Source organism: Copidosoma floridanum, unplaced genomic scaffold (genome assembly GCF_036245765.1).
Source record: "Copidosoma floridanum isolate Cflo_tuat_1 unplaced genomic scaffold, Cflo_Japanese_pri ptg000019l, whole genome shotgun sequence".
Taxonomy (NCBI): domain Eukaryota; kingdom Metazoa; phylum Arthropoda; class Insecta; order Hymenoptera; family Encyrtidae; genus Copidosoma; species Copidosoma floridanum.
Genome location: NW_028321896.1, coordinates 19,010,352 through 19,029,254, shown reverse-complemented (window position 1 = coordinate 19,029,254; position 18,903 = coordinate 19,010,352). Strand labels below are relative to the sequence as shown.

Below are 18,903 nucleotides of genomic sequence, written 5' to 3'. Positions count from 1 at the left end.
ATGAACCAATGAAATATTGTAAGCGACGAAAAGATTTCATCCGCAGAAACGCACTCACCAACAAAGTGTGAGCCACAATTAAAAGCTCACAGACTGCCGCGTCGAGTACACACCGAATGTGTTTATATTAAAGCCGATCGAGAAGTGGTTTGCCGCTCTCGAGTGCGAGGATTACGGGAAGCTGCAGCGGTGCGGTACAGCGAAGCGTTTTTGTAGGTCGTCGAGGATCTCGAGACTCTGAGCAGCAATCGAGGAATGCCTCGGCTTGTATTTATACACACGTATACGTACGAGTAAAGGACGCGAATATCAAACGGCGAAGTATATGATATACGAAACAAGTACTCATACGCGGGGGTAGCGTGCGAAAAAAAAAAAAAGCCGATGCAGCGACTGTACGACGACAGTGTTGCAATCACTTTAAAAACCGAGCCGCTCATTATTTCTCGCGTGCAATTTCCGGTGCTGGTGGAGTTAATTTTCGAAAGCGTTTCGCGTTTTCCTCGTCGTTGACACGCGAAAGATATACGACATTAAAATGAGTTGTTTTTTTCTGTTTTTTTTTCTTTTTTTTTGTTCGATGCGAGCTTGAATCATTCTTTTAAATTTTACCGCTGTTTGAAAACGCAAATGACAAAAAAAAAAAAAAAAAAAAAATGAGGAAAAACTGACAGTATAGAGAGCGACCGCTCGCACGCGGTTTCGTGAATAACAATTACGTTTCCTCCTCCATTTCGCGCTCTCACTCGTTTTAAATCGAGCCCGCGCGTATTTTGCATTATTCTACAAAGGATAAAGATTTTTTATTGTCCGCGTGTTCGAAGGACGACCGATCGACTCGATTTTGGTTCGCAGGACGTTAATTGAGGTTCGTGGGATGGAGGTACTGAAAACCGCAAGATTTTGGCCACGGAAGTACGTATATCGTACTCTTTGGGTTATATTTTTTTACCAAAGTGAATGAAACGGTTTTGCGAGGGGACGGTAAAGTTTCGACTGGCGCTTGGATGATGAATCTAATCAACTTCTTTGTTACATTCACATCTTCACTAGTGTTTTTTTTTTTTTTTTTTTTTTTTACATCATAAAGTGAGAAAAGCTGCATTATGTTTAATTAAATTTAATGGAAAATGATGATTAACTTTTGGCTCGTTTGAATGAAAAAAAAATCGTCAACACACGCGTAATTTACACTCGAGAGTTTATACGAATGTATACACAAATACATATAGGATCGGGACTTCGGGAGGAGCACAAAAGCCGCGCGAGCTCTCTCATCGGGGATTTCCTCTTTTGTCGCGAAAACTGAGTAATTGGATGCGAATGCACGTAACGATTCACGCTCGTTGCACAGTATTTTATTTTATTTTTTTCTTTTTCTTTTTTTTCATAAAAAGAGAATGGTTTACGTATACTCGCGAAATTTTAATTCACGGAAGTTTTCTCTAAAATAACGGGACACGAAAAAAAGCGAGAGAGGAAGATGGACGCGGAATATCAAGCGCGATGGAGCCACCTTTTTTTCACCCGTAGGTTGAAGGTAAATGAAAAAAAAAAAAAAAATCACGCACAGTGACGAGTCCCTTCTTCCTATACACGGAGTACACGTACGAGCCTCTACTGGTGCCCATACACTTGTCATTCGAGTCGCGCTGGTAATCAGAATCTTTGCCAAGTCGTCCGTACTTTGCATATTACATTCTCGCAGCGACAAAAGACAGCCATACGGTAGATGTACGGCGACGCCGATGATAAATTGCGTGTGTGCCGAGTCGAGGTGCGACGCGCGAAACAAGCTCTGCATTGTTTCTTGCGCTGCAGTGGGCAATTTGTTTTTCGCGAGACAGGTATTTTTCACTGAAGGCGCATTTGAAATATGGTATACCATGGCGCGCATTTTTGACGGCCTTGTCGACGGGTTGGTCGTTTGTTTGAATAAAATAAAACGTTGCCGAAACTCGCAATTTGATATCGACACTGCCTCCTGTGCTATATTGGAAATGAAATTGGCTATCCTGTGCATAGTTTTGCATGAGCGCTAGACTCTTTGGTGTATATCTGTGAATATTTTGCAAAAATAATAATACGCACTGCGCCGGTGCGATGGTTTTATTTTTGCCAAAATTTGGACACGAATCAAAAGGCACACCTACGCATTCGGTCTCAAGTTTTTGCGTTGTTTCAATAAAGTCGAGATCGATCTGATTTTTTTTCCTTCGCTACCATAATATATAAACTCGATAGATTAACATCACCAATAAGGTTTTTATATTCCATTTACCTTTATGACAGCGAATAGCTTTGTACTTTTACATATATATGCACACGAGCGTCTAAAAACAAATTTTTACCGCCTAATATAAAGTTGTGATTCATCATCAGGATGGTTGGCAAAATATACTTTTCATCTCAACGCAATCACTATAGCGATAAATCGTAACGAGATATATATCGAACTGTGTATAAATACAATATTTATCATTTTTTACTTGATTTTTCAAGTGTATAATATAAGCTCTACATCACATAAGTATATCTCACTGAAATTATCGAGCGTTATCGGGGAGCCATTTAGCCATAGCCACAAACGGAGCTACATCGAGCCCAGCGTACGTGTTGCAATTCTGTGTGTACAATACGCTGCTGTTTCGAGATTATAAATTTCGTATATCATATATATTTTTTTTTTTTTTTTATGTTTGAACTAATCGTAAAAACAGTCAGCGACACTCTGGAATCGTTGTGCCGATAAAAGCCGATTCGGTGTCTTGATAGGGTGGACAAGTATACCCTTACTATTCATCATATATAACGGAGAGGCGAGTGAATGTTCCTAATACATTTGTGCAAATATGAAAAAACCCGAGCAGCCGTGATTTTATTTGCGTAAAGTTTAGCAACTATAGCCGAGTGCGACTGTATATTTCAATATCTTCCCGGTGATCTGTGGAGAGGTGCGTACGTACAACCATACGCTATAATATACAAAAGAAGAAGAAGAAGAAGATACCCGAGTTAAGTGCACACACAGGAGCAGCATCATCGTATAGCTGGTATATAATATAATGTAGCAGCGCTCGAGGCCTTTACATAGTATATATATCTTATCTCGCGTTTATGACGAGCCATTTGCGCGAGTTATTACAATCGAAATCAATTGCTCATCCGTTCGCCGGAGCCGTGCATTGTACGATCACGTTCATACGCATGTGTACGTACTCTGTATCGTCTGTGTGAGAATAGAGCAGTACGAGAAGGATAGAAAAAAAAATAGCTTATCGTCTAGTGGCTGTTTGCACTCGGGTGCGGGGAAGCTCCGTGAGAAGCTGCCTTTAGCTGCTCCTACGTCCTCCTGATTGATCGACTACTGGCAATGCAGCACGTGCTGAATGACGTGGGGAGTTGAAAAAAAAAAAAAAAAAAAAAAAAAAAAAATCGCACCGCCCGACGGTTGTTTCTCGCTTTGAGCTTTGATGCATTTAATTTATTTTTATCGATTGTCAGAGGGATACTGTCACCCGGATTACGATGATTACGCACGACAATATCGAAAAAAAGAAGTAAAATCCACAACAATTTTACAACGCGCGCTCAAATGGCTTAACAAAGTCGCAATCATATTTTAAGGAGATTTTTCGTACAGGCAATAAAAAAAAAATCTCACTTTAAAATGTTAATGTACACGGATTACTTGTTAAAATCAAACAAATAATATGATAACGGTAAAAATAAAAATTATGCGTCTGGCAAAATTTTGTCGGTACAGTGTCTTGATCTAGTATAACTATAGGATACCTTTAAAAGTAAGGATATAGTATTTAGTTCAAAGTGTTAAAACGATCACAAATTGTGACGAGGTACGATTGAAATTTAGTTAGAAATGCTCAATTTTCCATGCTATATTATTCTTGGTTCTTTTGTCCTTTGACTTTGGTCGGAGTACTCACACATGCACGAAAGAGATTTATGCTTAAATGGTACGCTGTTGTCATTAAAGAAAAAAAAAAAAAAAAAAAAAAAAAATCCGTCAATATGATGTGAGTCATTGTTGTCGTAAATTGTCATTGTGCAAAAAGGAAAAAAATCGTCCACTTCCCCCACGTGCAGTTACAAGCCAAAAATTGTTTCACTCCGCATCGTTCGCGATAAAAGAGAAGATCCACAAAACGGTAAGCATATATACACGCCACTTTGGGATCGCGTGTCGTCGCCCTTGATCTCATACGATGTAAGTATATGCCCGCGCACGCATTTAAATTTTCCACCCGCGGTCGGAAAATTTTCGATTGTTCTCAATTTGGCAAACGAAATACACGAAAGAGCACGAGCGTTACGCCATCATCCTCTTGTTTGCCGATTGATTACCCCTCGACTTTATACCGAATCGTACACAGGTGCGTGCGACATATATATATATATATATATATATATCACCGATCAAAGACGCGTTGTTATCTTTATACATGTTGTTTGTACTAAGCTTTTCTTTCTTTTTTTTTTTTTTTCTTTTCTTTACCCAACAAACTCGACTCGTCAGTTTGCAACATTATGCGTGTGCTTAACGCGTCTCTTGACACTTAAGAATTTACATAACACACGTATATACACACGGCGAGAGAGACAGTTTAACAGCACAGTAGCCCGGCGTTAATTTATTGATCTCCATCGCCCTCGACTCCGCTGACTTTGAAAGAAAGACTTGCAGACGGTGCGTGCGGGAGACACAATGTGAAATCGGGTGCAAAGCCAAACAACGACGAGGTTGCACGCGCGATAAAGCCGTTGATAAAGTTGAACCGATCGCCAATCAGTCACGGATCGTCATTTTGTACGTATAACGCGTGGATGCCGGAATAATTACCGATGATCAAACGGTGTGCGAATACACGGCTCGATAACCCCACATTGATGTGGTATATATGTTGAAGGAGCTGCTGCAACATGACCCGTCGCTCAACGCCAACGTGGCTGGTGTATGTAGCAGGAGGAGGAAAAGAGTTGGGTATGCACATGTATATCATGTACACGTAGAGGTATACTACTTATACCATGCTGGGAGAGAACGAGGTGTAGTGTGCGATTGAGAACCTCGACAGACATAACTGTACACCTGCACCGGTGATGGCGAATGCGAAAGTCGCCCAGGAATTCGCGACCAAGCCTGTCTGACTATAATAATCATTATAAATGTGCATCGCAACGCGACTTTCCTTTGCGCTATACGACCTCTTTTGCCTTTTTTTTTTTTTTAATAAATTAAATAACAACTGGGGCAATAATTTTTTTTTTTTTTTTTCAACTAGTTTGAAAGTCATTGGGGTTCGATGAACGCTTTGCGGCTTGGTAGCTATATAGGGGCTATAAAATATGAAGAGAGAAAGAAAGGTGGTGTATATTTTACACAGCCTCGGTGAAATTGCGTTTGGTGCATTCATCAAACGAATAATCAAAATTATCAACTCTCCAAAGCGTCTGATCGTAAACAAATGTATATACGAGAGGCTCTTTTTATTGTTCGGGGCATAAAGAATCATCGCTGCGCGAGCGATAAAAATTACCGTTTCGAGCACTTGAGGATCAACTAAATTTCTAAATTTCTCGATGATTTGCACGACGCGAACGAAACGATACTCGACGATACCCACCAACATGATAATTTTTTCTCGAGAAAATTAAAAAAACAAAGTGCTTAGTCCAATGTAAAATAGGTTCAAACAAATTTTCATCAAAATGAGCTTTGATCCCCAACAACGTGTCAACGCACCTTTTGCCACAATGAAAATTAATATTTCCTAGATCATCACGCGATATCATTACGTTGTGTTATATTATAAAATTAAAAGTGAGAAAAGGGGAAAAATACAACTGTAACTGCACTTGCCCTATATCCACTCAAGCTCAGCGAATCAATGAAATTTCCTCTATTGTACTTACTACATTAATCCTTCTTAGCGTACGATGATTAATTTGCTCCCGTAATCTAATCGACGCGGGAATTAAGTGGGGAAAAAAAAAAAACTATGGCAGGTAGACATGATTCTTTCACTCGGATAACATCGGGCTCCCGAGAAATCTCCGACAAGTTGCGCTCGTATCAGTCGATTGTTTTTTTTTTTTTTTTTTTTTTTTTGCGCCGATAACAAAAAATACTTACTTTGCGGAACACAAGTACAGCGCGCGAGCACACACATTAGGTAACTCCTCGCAAACGGCAAGGCTAATTGAGACCTCAAGATTACCCGCGATAAGCGAAAAATCTGTGTATACAGACACAATTACGCAACACAGTGTATTGTGTTGTGTTGTGTTGTTTGGGCATCCGAGGCGTGAACTCGCATCACGTGCCAAAGCACCAGACGAGGCCCATTGACGATTGGGGGAAGGGGGGGGGGGACAAAAAAAAAGGGAAAAATTTACCTGCCGACCGAGTCCGGCACAAAGATGTTCCACCAGGAGGGCCGCTTCTGCCGCGCGTTGTACAACCCCTCGGTGCTGCCGGCCTCGGGCGAGGCGGGCCCCGCGACCCCCTTCCTCCTCTTCCGGTCGACCTTCGGTGGCTTACCGACCAACGGATGCCACGATTTTCTCCTGCCCTTCTTCGCGGCGAAGCCCAACGGCGAGCTCTCGTCCTGTCGCTCCTCCTCCCCTCCATTGCTCTTCACCTCGTCCTTGGCTTCGGGAGACTCGCCGGTTTCGACGCTACCCTCCTGCTGTTCTTCGGCAAAGAGGTCCTGGGTGGACACGTAGAAGACGGAGGAGCGCCTACTGTCGCTGGCCCGGCGCTTCTCGCGGTTCTCCTTGTCCTCGAAGATGCTGTGGCGCCGGGCCTTTTGGAAGAAACTGTCGCGCCGCGCCTTTAGATCCTCGAGGACGCTGTAGCGGCGGCTCTTGGTCGGGTCGCGCAGCTGCGACTCGGGGAGGTCGTACGAGGACACCTGGCACGACTCGATAAGCGAGGGTATCGAGTTGGTCGAGGCGAATTTCGGTGACGCGTGCTGCTGGTGCTGGTGCGACTCGGTTATGTACATCCTGCTTTCCATGCTACGGCGCCTGGGGCACTGTGGGTCATACGGGGTTTACTTTTATTGGCCGCAGTGAACGAACCGCGATGTTTTGTACGTCTATTCTTTTTTTTTTCCCCAATCTATGTCGGTAGAATTGGGAATGAATCAAAGTGCGATTTTTCCCGAGGATTTACAATACGCGTATCTATACAGTCTGAAGCGCGTTGACAAACGCAAACTCGATGCCAACTATTCGATGCACAACAAAATGTATACTAAACGTCGAGACTATGATGTATATGACGTATATATACACTATACCGAATGTGTCCTCGCAACCGTTAGCGCCGAACTTTAACGCGTGGCGATGAAGTATTAATACCGTATGCCAACTGCGTGTCCCGAAGCTGTTGACCGATTGTTTGGTTGCAAAAAAAAACAGTAAAGAGTTTTTCGGCAAAAAATAACAGTCAAACTGGACGCACAAAACGTAACAGGATGTATATAAGGTATACTTATGTTCTCGCGATTGGACGAAAAGGAGCTTAATAATTTAAGGCGAAAAATTAGAAAAAAAAATTAATTGTCTATTTCACAGAGAAGCAAAAATACATGTATTGTACGCGTTAAAGTGTCGCTCCATATTTCGTCCAATCGGTCGGGCACGATTCATTCACCGATGGCCAATTTACCCGAGACTCTGTAGGTATATGTATACGTCTTCACGAACGATCTTCTTCTTCTTCTTCTTCCTCTTCTCGTTTTTCAATTCAACGATGACAATAAATAACAACAACAATCCTCTTGGCTCGTCTCGACCTCACATGTATATATAATATGTTGTACTGCACGAATTATACGTTATAACGCACGGAACTACGGCCCACGTATATTAAACAGACGATCGGCAACATCAGCAACGGAAGACTATGGCATTTTTTTGCCGAAAACAGCCGATCGCGAGCCTAAAAGATCGGTACGCGAGTATATGTATATTATACAGTTATTCGCAGTGCGGTACTTAGACCAGCGACGCCGGCATCACCTCCTCGACTATACAAGTACACGGTCACTCACTCGGTGAAAGCACTCGCCGTCGAGCGCGACCGCCTTTTCTCTCACACGTATATATAATATGTACGCATGTATCTGTTGTTGCAAGACGCGCACAATCACTTTTTCGCACACACGCACAAACTCTGTCCGTCGATACAACAATATCCTCGATTTCCGTCCTTATACATGTGTATTCACCATCAACGAAGCTCGTCTGCACACTGCGTGATTCTGTACCGAAGCGCAAGCACAACAGAGATGGAGAAAAATAAACTAACCCGCAGCACTGCAGAGCGCTCGAAACATTACGAAACTTGGGCATGAAGTGCATATATATATATACACGCCGCGGCTGTTGTACTCGTGTTGCTTATATCGTAAGAACCACGAGTCGTCGGCACAAGCGATGGTGACCCGCCGCTGCCTCGAGCTCGCGAGCTAACGTCGCGCAAACCCGCCGCGCGCTCCGTCTCTCCGTCGTTCCGCCGTGCCCGAGCATTCGCTTTCTTTTTTCACTTTTTACTATATATATATGCACGTTTATAACGTGTGATGGATTACACGCACGCCCGATGTACTTTTTGCAGATTTTTTTTTTTCCCCCAAATATGTGTGCATCCACTGGTGTAAAAAATCCGCACTTTTTGTTTTCGATGTTGTGAAAGTAATAATAGCACGACACCTCCTTCCGCTCGGAGTTACGGTCGTACGAGCAAACGGAGCGCGCCTCTCTCCGCGAAAGCGAGTATAGGTATACCGATCTCCCTCGATCGGGCACCGATGCACCGACTTCTCTCTCAATTTCTTCGCGCCAACCGTGAGAGGGAGGGAGAGCAAAAAAAAAGGGAAGAAAAAATCATGCAGCCGAAGCGAGGAGATATATAAACGACACGCATCAGACGGGCACTAAAGCGCGAGCGGCCGCCGCGCTCGTATTTATACAGAGAGACAGCGAGCGCCGATCTACCCTCTCCCTCTCTCTCGCTCTACTACTGCAGTCTCTCTCTCTCCCGGCTTGTTTTCCCCCTCACTCCCCCCCCTATATTATCTTCTTCTCGCGCTTGTGTATGTGTATGGGTATACCATAATATACGCGCTCCCTCGAAAGGAGCGGATTATTCTTATGTGGGTATACATACCGATCTGCATGAGTGTTCTATATGGGAAACTGAGCTGTGAAAGGATGCAGGTGTATTTTTTTTTTTTTTTTGCTCGGCCGAGAGCTCGAGTAATGGAAAAAAGCACCCAAGTACCATCAGGGAGAAATGGCTCTTTTTGACGGGCTAAATGTTTGCTCGCGTTTTTTTCCCCAATTAAGTATACCCTACACCTCGCAAACGAGAATCGAATTAGCTCCGGAGTGAGGTATCTGCAGCGAGCATCTGTGATTTTATTTATTTTTTTTTTATAGACAGGCTTTTGATTTTTCGTTCGATTGGGTATAATTGTACTCGGTTCCTCGTACGCCTTCTCTGGCTGATCGATCGTTTCGCGATCCTTTTAATCGGGAGATTGGCGTCTTTTTTTTCTTTTTTTTTCGGTAAGTAACTGCAGGGATGATTAAATTTAGCTCTTACGATGTTTACATTCGTCGAAATCCAACTCCGATTCGTACCATATAGATACGAAAAGGCCCTCGGTTCTCGTAATAAAAGAGATTCGATCTAATTATTTTGACGATGAAAAAAAAAAAAAAAAAAAAAAAGAGTTATAATTAGAGATGAGTAACGCCGCGTGACGATGTGCAAAAACAAATGAAATTCATCGTGTTATTACAAATGGTACATATCCACACGTTGGCTGCCATCACATTTTTTTTTTTTTTTTCTTCTACGTAGTGTATAATGTACCGTGAGTTTGATTGTTTTCACAGTTCGATAAACTCGCTGATGATCTATATACGTTTGTTATTTTTCACCCACATACGTATCAGGCGATTCATCGTAATCTCCAATTGCTCGATTGACCATCGAATTTCACCCTCAAAAAAATATTCGTACAATACCCATACTGTTTCATCGCGGGAACATAAATGCATCAGTCCACGTATAGGATGAAACAAAAAAACACTCGCACGGCATCCAATATTGGCCACATGTATGCACACACGTAAGGTGAAGGAGGGGCACAATGGAAAACTATAATGATATCCAACCCGTGGTGTCCTATATGTCCACGTTGTGCCAAACCACATAGTGTTATGTATCGGTACAGCATCCAGCTCTGCTCCCTCTTTCGTATAATATGGAAGCGAGAGTAGGTATGTATATAATATATACAGTGTGCAACACTGACATCCGAGTTTTACGACTCGATGGATGAGAGACAAGGGGAGCAGGGAGGAAGCGTGTGACGCAGTTGCGCGGCTTTTTCTCAAACGCCCCTCCGCTACTTCTTTCGACTGCGCCACGTTGCGCGTGTGTCTATTGAATTCAATAAAAGCGCGATACATATAGGTATACATGTGGTACGGTCCCGTGGCTTTTCTGTCGCAGCTTTGTTTTTTGATGCGAGACGAAAAGTCTATTAATTTGCCCCAACCGGCGCTACTTGTCGACTGCGGTTGAGAGTATCCAATTTTCGCGAGAGTGTTTATATTTTTCAGATAATTTCGATACACAGTTGAGCGAGATATATAATATCTTGGCGCTTCGTCACTTCCTTCCAGGAGGAAAGAGAAGAAAACAAAATGATAACGCGATGCAACGCGTTAAGATAATGTAAATCGTTATCGCAGCTGCGTCTCTTTTCCTTGTCACTGCGCTCTTGAGGACATTTAATTCGAAGAACGCCAGGCGCAACAGCCAAGACAACTGGTTGTTGCATCACGTTCGCATCGGCGCTGCAAAGGTGATGATACGAGGACTCTGTAATCGGTGCGGCCCACGTGTTTCGACTCATGCACATGGGCATCGGAATGACGATCGGATCTCGCGGTCAAAGTCTCGTGTTGCTGGAAATTTCCTTCTTTTTTCCTGCGGTTTACTAAACAAAAAAAAATGAAAAAGAAAGATGTTGCTCTCGAGAGCGGGCTCTCAAAGTTTAGAGGGAAAGTGGAGGTGCTGAGAATGATTTTTTTTTTTTTTTTTTTTTAATTTCAATATAAATTAATCCTCTTATACGCATTTGTGTGATAACTGTGATGTTTTTTTTTTCGGTCAAGTTAGTCTATACTGTTTTTTAGGGTTGAATAATGTAAAATCTTGCGTTATCACGTGAAATATAAGTTCTAAAATAACTCCAAATCAATTGGAGTGATGAATTAGTTGAGTTTAATTTTTCGCTTCTTGTCAAAGTAAAAGTTCAGTGTCTTGAACATTTCAAATTCGTATTTATATTCATTGATTAATGTATAAAAAAAATTGAATTATGTGTAGATATATTTATATATACCACTTACAAAGGTATAACTGTCCAATAAACTTTGGTTGATTGAAATGTGTCGAGAATCAGTGATTTTTCTTTTCATGATATCGGAAGACAATAACAAAATCACTTTGATAAATTTTGAGTAAAGTAATATTTCATAACGACTAAGCCTCGAGTCGCTCACATTTTGATGTTGTCTATAAATACGGGCAAACAAATGTTTACATTTGATACAAATACACAAATACGACACTGAGATTATAAAAAAAAAAAAAATTTCCGATAACGAATGTGGGTAGTTATGTAAATTCTCAAAAAGCTATCAAACGTAATCGCTCGTTAGGCATCTTAATGATAATATTTATGAAGCTAAAAAATCCGATGACTCAGTCTACTTGTGTTTCTTGATATTCCATATCTCAATCGTCGATTTCGAAAGTTTAATGTAAGTTTCAAAAACTTATCATATAATCTTAACAAAAACAAATGATAAACAGTAATTAAGACGTACTTTGTCTCAAAAAAAAAAAAAAAAAAAGATTTGTATGTAAACACATACAAAGTAAATTTTTTGGCTGTAAAATAAATAATATCGTAGATTACATGGCTTTATAAACGCTTTACAACTAATGAAGTTTCATCTAATTGAACCAGCTCTACGTTAGAAAACCACTAAACAAAATCGGTCAGTTTTTCATACGTGGCTTTCTAAGGTGACGTTACAATCAGGAAAAGTTATAAATCTGGAAGAAAAAAAATTTTCACCTTTCCTATCAAATGAGAAAAAATTATTAACATACGTTAAATAGTTGCAAAAAAGCTAAATTAGAGAATCTGTCATACTTGCAGGTCCCGAAGAGGAAGTTATTATTGAAATTTTCAATACTTTTGTTTTCGAGGAATAATTTTTTAATTATTTTTACATTTTAGCACCAAAAAAAAAAAAAAAAAAAACCACAACGAGATATTTACTTCAGCTCATCAAAGTCGCGTAAGTTACAATACCTTTTTTTTTTTTTTTTTTTTGCTCCAAAACCGCGTCACTCATCGTGCATATGCACAAAAGCGTGCAGTTTTTTTTTTTTTATACAACTCCAGCGACTCCTTGTTTTCTTCCGCGACGACAATAAGACCAAGAGACCCAGTAATAAATCACGCGCGCCTCGTAAAAGCTAATCTCCGCCCGTTTGATACCAGAAAGAGGAGAAAACAAACGCCGCGAGAGCGCACGATTTAATAAAAGAGGCAGGCAAGAGGGGGATGGAAGAAAACAAAAGAAAAGAAAAAAAAAAAAAAAAGAGGAGCAAATCTTAATACCACAGAGCGAAGAGGAGCAGAGACAAGAGGCAGCAAAAAGATAACCGAACGGCGTAAAGCGCGTCCTCGCGAGAAACTTGTCTTATCAGCGGTGCTGGTGATCTCGCACGGTAGCTCACGCGTACAAATACATGTGTGGGTATGTTTGGGCGCTGTTTAATTGTCGGAATCGAATTAGAGCGAGAGAGAGAGAGAAAAACGTCTGTACTTTCGTTCACATTCGGCGGCGACGACAAACGACGGGCTAATCGACCGCGTGTATGAATTGACAAATTGTTTCCACTGCTCTGGACGTACGTTATACGTCCGGCTCTCGTTAGATGCGACTAGACCCCCACTCCCGCTGTTAGCGCGCAAACGTATACGTTGCAGTCAAAAAATTGGCGACACGCGTATTCGACGTAGGAAAATACAAGTTTTTCAAAATTTTTTTTTTTTCGAATCTTGATAAAAGTAACGGTGTAGCATATGTTTCATGAAAACACATCTGTCAATGCACCTGTTAATGATCATTTTCATGGATTGGCGTCAAACTGGTCTTTGTGTAACTTCCCTCAAAAGTAGAATAAAAAATGTGCTTCAAGTTACACTGCAGTTGCGAACATCTGAGCAGTTCTAAAGGGAATAATATGTTGAAATTAATAGCTAATCCTTACAAAATCCATTTAGTTCGTTACAGTCTGTGTATACTAAGGGTTAAAAAAATTGCAATTGAAAAAAGTATGCGAAAATCTTGGATCATCACGTATTTTAGTCTATATTATTAAATACCATAACGTTACATTCAAGGGTTTAATTTTGTATGAAAATAATAATAATGTCTACAAATTGTTTCTCACATACCCTAACTCCTACTTTAACCCAGTTATTTTCACATAAAAATCTCTAGTAGTTGGTACAGTTTCGTCGATATCTGAATCGTAATTAGGTACCGACATCAGAATACTATACATTAAAGAATTAAGTACATAAAATTTTTTTTTTGTTTAATTATACGCATACTCTAATATATTATGACCTAACTTGCCTCTTTGTCAATGACAACTTTTTCCGCGACTGCATAATTTATCAATATGAAGAGTAATGCACGTTTTTAGTTGGAAAATTTTCTAGCGGGCCACGCATGATTCAATAAACCTTAGTAAAAAATAATCTTATCCGATCTATTTGGTTGACCATGCCCGTAAGCATACCTATGTACCAACTAGTGATTACTTTTTGTCAAAAATTGCGACAACTTTGATTTCAATAACCCATTTTTTAAAATCTTCGTTTGAATCACAGTCACACGCGGCTACCGATCGCATCGCCAACAGATTTGCCTCGTCCGAAATTATTATTCCCCGAGCAATTATCCACGATTTACGCCGCAAGAGCGCCAATATGGGCCACGAAAATACATTTTGACTCCCCCCCGAGGAAACGCGCGCACCGTCAAGTTCCCTCTGATTCACTCGCAAATACGCGCAAAAGAACCGATATGAGGCAAGGAATCAAGACGGGATGGAAAAAAAAAAAAAAAAACGGTTTTCCCAAACTATGCTCTCGAGAAACTCCACATGTCGCCCGTGCACGACCGCTTTCTTTGGCTCGCAGCAGCTCACGAGCCCGGCAAAACAGAGTTACCCGCTATCTCAATCGAGCGCGAGAATGAATATCGTACTTTTATCCGTAGACGAGAGAGGGAAAAAAGGGGGAAAACAATCGAGGAAGACGAGAGCGCTTCCCAATGTCAATATTCTCATTTGTGCGGTGCGTGGTAGTGTGCGTCGATCAGCTGCTGGTGTTTTGTTGTCGAGTTTTATTGGAGGAAAACAGTATAATACTATATAGCTGCGCTCGCATTGTCGCGAGTATATACACATACATATACCGCTGGAGGTAAGGATGAAAAAAAACCCGATGGAAGCGGTGACACGCGGAAGGACGAAGATAATGAGATTCGCGCGCTGCTGCCGATGATGCGCTACGAGAGCCAGAGTGGAAGAGTTGAAGAGTCTCGCTGCTCGTTATACGTGTATATGTATAGTCGACTGCGCGATAAATACCGGCCGATAAAGAGATCCGATCGAGTGGCACCCACCATGTAAATACCCTCTCGATGTCTTTAACGGGAGATGTTGCCCTCGAGACGATGGTTTTTTATGCGGGTATATAAATATGTTGCCTCGTGCTCCTCCAATTATTTATCAAAATGCCTACTTTTTTTTTTTGTTTGTTTGAAATGAAAATTATTTACATTCAGATAAGACGAGTTTTTGAGGTTTGTTTGAACATAGATTGTAAGGTTTAGGTATATTATGTACTCTAAATGCAATGTAGTCATTATAGGATTGATTTGTTTCATTTTAATGCATGACAAGTTATGTACTTTCAATGATGGAAAAAAAACTATAACCATCGCAGTATACCCCTTGATTATCCAGAAACAGACTGCAGTTACGAGAAGTATTAAAAAAAAAAAAAAAAGGGTTGAAACTACCTCTTCAAGACCCAAAAAATATATATACATTGAAAACGACAGTGGCAAGAGTTCTCATCGACGCGCAGAAGAAGAAAAAAGCAGCTCGGTCCATCCTCCTTGTCCTTGGATTAAAAATTGTTTACCCCGAAGACGTATCCTCGTGAAGCACATTCTTAACCAAATCGGGCATACATGGCGACTTGCAATGATCGATCCACTTGACCATCTATAAATAACCCGCCGCACTTTTGACACTCCCAATGGTAAGTATACATACATACATATGTATAGTATATAACAACAACAAGCGAGAGCTCCTACGTTTTACATTCAACCATGTATGTATGTATGTATGTATGTATGTAAGGCACCCGTGTATATATATATTATATAAAATATGCCATATAAAAGTCAAGCCTCGGCAGAGTTGTCATTCCCACCGCGTGCATCCTCGTCTAATAGGGTATTCCGCTGCCGTCGCCTCGGATAATCGCCAATTGCCAGCTGCACGTATCGGAAGAATGGTCGCGTCCCAGGCCCCTCCTCCTTTCCTCCCTTTCCACTCTTTCGACCGACGCATCTACGCAGTTGTCTCCTGAGAGCATAGCGATGTTTTGACTCTGCCATTTAATAATAACCATCACCATTTTTTTTTTTTTTTTTTTTTTTTTTTTTTTTAACTTCTTGGCAACATCGGCATCAGGAGTCGATTTCAGCCAAATCCCATTCTTTGCTGCTCGTTCAATGCTCTGGTTTCCGGTCGGGTCGTTACAACACTTATAACCGTGCGTTTACCCTCCAAGACAATGGAGTGGTCAAAGTCCATCACCATTCGTTTCACACGGTGCGTCGGTGGGAAAGAAGAAAAAAAAAAAAAAAAAAAAAACAGAAGCGAAAAGTTTTTCCGCTCCCGGTCCTCTTTCGTCGCGGGCCGTAGCTGGAATTCAAATTAAAACTCCGATGCGCGCAGATATTGTCTTTACCGTGTTCTCCCTTGCTGTGTACGCCCACGCGCGCTCTTTCGTCCTCCACCAGCGCCCGCGGATCGACACTTTTCCAAAGAATCCACAAAATTTTTGCATATTTATACGTCTCACCATGTAGTCCCTTTCTTTACTGCACGGGAAATGAAGCGACGACCATACGGATACACTCTAAAATCCAAGTGCATTTGAGTACACGTTCAAAGCGCGTAATCGACATTTCCGTTTTATTTTTAAAATACATTTTAATAGTCTTTAAAAAATGTTTTAAGATAATAATTCAACTATTGCACCTATTCTATTCAGCTATTTTTTTTTTTTTTTTTTATTGATCATTGACATACGAAGGCTTTAAAGATGGTAATACATTTGTTTGTCACATATATATTACTCCACAGATTTCCTGCGTAGGGTTTTCCCATTAAAAACACCATAGATTTGGTTGTATTTAAAATTATTATACTATCCACGCCACCATACGATGTATGTTTTAATAAAAAAAATAAAAACTACAACTAACACACTACCAACGTGTGGTTTAACACGCTTGGATTTACAGTGATTTATATATGTATACAGTTACACAGCCGAGAATCTTCTTTTATAGGTATAGGTGCACAAGCTGCGAGTATAATTTACGTACTCGAGGGATGAGTAAGTACACTTCGATCGTGGAAATTTTCCGCAATTGACAGAAGATTTCTCCCGACACGGATGCAAGAGGGATCTCTATAAATATGCGTATGTTGTAGCAAGGGGTTCGATCGGCGAACAAAAACACGCGCAAACGCGAGCTGTTATTGTTATCTACCCATTTTTTTTTTCTTCTTCTTCTCCCAAGGCCCTATACTCGATCCAACGCTAGATTGATAAGACTGTCGTCGTCGTTGGTGGCTTGTGTGGGTATAAAGATGAAAAAAAAAAAAAAAAAAAAAAATGTGCATACAGGCAGTATATTCAGGCACCGCAGCGCAAGTGTCAAAAGAAGAAATTGTTTGATCGAGGCTCAAAGAGACACGTGCGCCTGTAATTTGAGTTACGATCGTGTATACAGGGCATCACATCAACTGCTGCAGCCGCGCGAGGCTCTTGTGCCTCTTATATATATATTATACATCATACAAACGAATAACGACAGACATCTAGAGGTACACTTGCCCCGAGAAAAGATAGATTGTGAACGATTTTTCGGGTCAAGGCCCGTCGTTATCGTTTTGCCAGCAGGTGATGCCGCCTTTTTTTTCGGGGGGGTCTCTCTTTTTCATATAATCTGCTCTCGTTACCTATACATGGTCCCCTGTGTTGCTGGTATACGTATACGTGCGATTCCCCAACATTCAGAGGAAAAAAACCAAAAACGCCTCGTCGAGGGAATCGTATTTGTTGATGCATGTATTCGTGCATATAATTGGATTCTTCATGGGTAAGCGTAAATATATAGCGAGTGAGCAAAGAGTTTGCCGAGCGATAAATCCCGATGTTGATCATCGGATCTTGGTGTTGCGGCTGCCGTTGAAGTGTGCACACACGCACACGCAACCGGGGATATAAAAAATTCCCAAGACTGACGATGCCTCACCTTTTTTTTTTTTGATCTCTTCAAAGTGCCACTGCTTCACGCGCGCATTTGAGGATTTTTCTTTCTTAATAATATTATCTCGTGCAAGATTTGTCAAGGTCCCTCGCGGGTACATGCACACTTTTGGTTTCCCGGTTGCACATCACGAGTAATTATATGCTCTCTCGCGGCGCCTCGTGCAAACCGAAACGAGTGCACATAGCGAGTGAACACCAGAGATATGGCAATATACATCGAAAAGGAGAAAAAATAAAAGTACATATACATACGCATGTATTATGTCGCGAGTGCAGATAATCGCCGTTGCGTAACTCGGAGAGGAAGGTATTATCGTCGTTTCAAACGTAAAATAGTTATCACCTGCACACAAGGAGACTCGTTTTGCACCGTACACTCAAGTGCCATACAATGATTTGTCGTAGAAAGGATACTGGAACAACTACGTGTGAAGAGACTAGGGTTGCACGTCCGAGGGAAAATGCAAATTGGGACATCGGACGATTCAATCGAGAGGTAAAAGAAGAGTCGGCAGGGACGCTCTTTCCCATTGTAAAATAATGTAATACCTATAATTATACACTTATAGTCAAACGGAGTCAGAGTTGCGAGGAAGAGTAAAAAGTGTATAAGTATAGAGAGGGAACCGTGCCAATTGCAGCAGATGCTTGTATCCGTGCACTTCTCACGTGCCACTACGCGTCTTTGGAGCCCATCAAACTGTTATATACGATATCACTATACACACCATCCATTATTCACGATCAACATTCGTCTTCATCGTCGTTAACGCGTGTCGCACACATGTGCAGCGGCTTTGTCGTCTCTCTCTCTCTCTCTCTCTCTCTCTCTATAGGCTCGACAATGAAGTTGGCTCGTACGCTGTTTTTCTTTTTCTTTTCACGACTTGTACGTAGCTGCAAATTTTTCAACTTCCTCCCTCTTCTTCACATTCTCGAAGCGCGCAAAATCATGCTTTTGTTTTCCTTATACTCTGGGTTGATAATATAACTTACTGCATACATCTACATGTATATAGGTATATGTATACATTAAGTACGAAAGAATATACATGTGTACGTGCGTGTGTGCACATATATGTATCGCATATTGATAAAGAAGGTTGTAACGAGG

The 18,903-nt window shown here is 41.2% G+C and overlaps 1 protein-coding gene across 10 annotated transcripts in view; it reads right to left on the bottom strand.

Moving 5' to 3' along the window:
- mtd (TLD domain-containing protein mustard) overlaps positions 1 to 18,903 on the bottom strand; it is a 141,439-nt gene that overhangs the window by 67,346 nt on the left and 55,190 nt on the right. For 7 of the 10 annotated variants that reach the window (XM_014361720.3, XM_089593464.1, XM_089593466.1 and 4 more), the window contains exons 1-2: positions 7,697 to 8,242; positions 6,418 to 7,058 (exon numbers count right to left, since the gene is read on the bottom strand). The exons of 2 other annotated variants lie outside the window; for them this stretch is intronic. In XM_014361720.3, coding sequence (XP_014217206.2) covers positions 6,418 to 7,040 — 623 coding nt within the window. In that variant the 5' untranslated portion in view covers positions 7,041 to 7,058; positions 7,697 to 8,242. Of the gene's footprint in view, positions 1 to 6,417; positions 7,059 to 7,696; positions 8,243 to 18,903 lie in introns of those variants that run through there. One more of the 10 variants, XM_089593471.1, reaches the window with a different exon arrangement.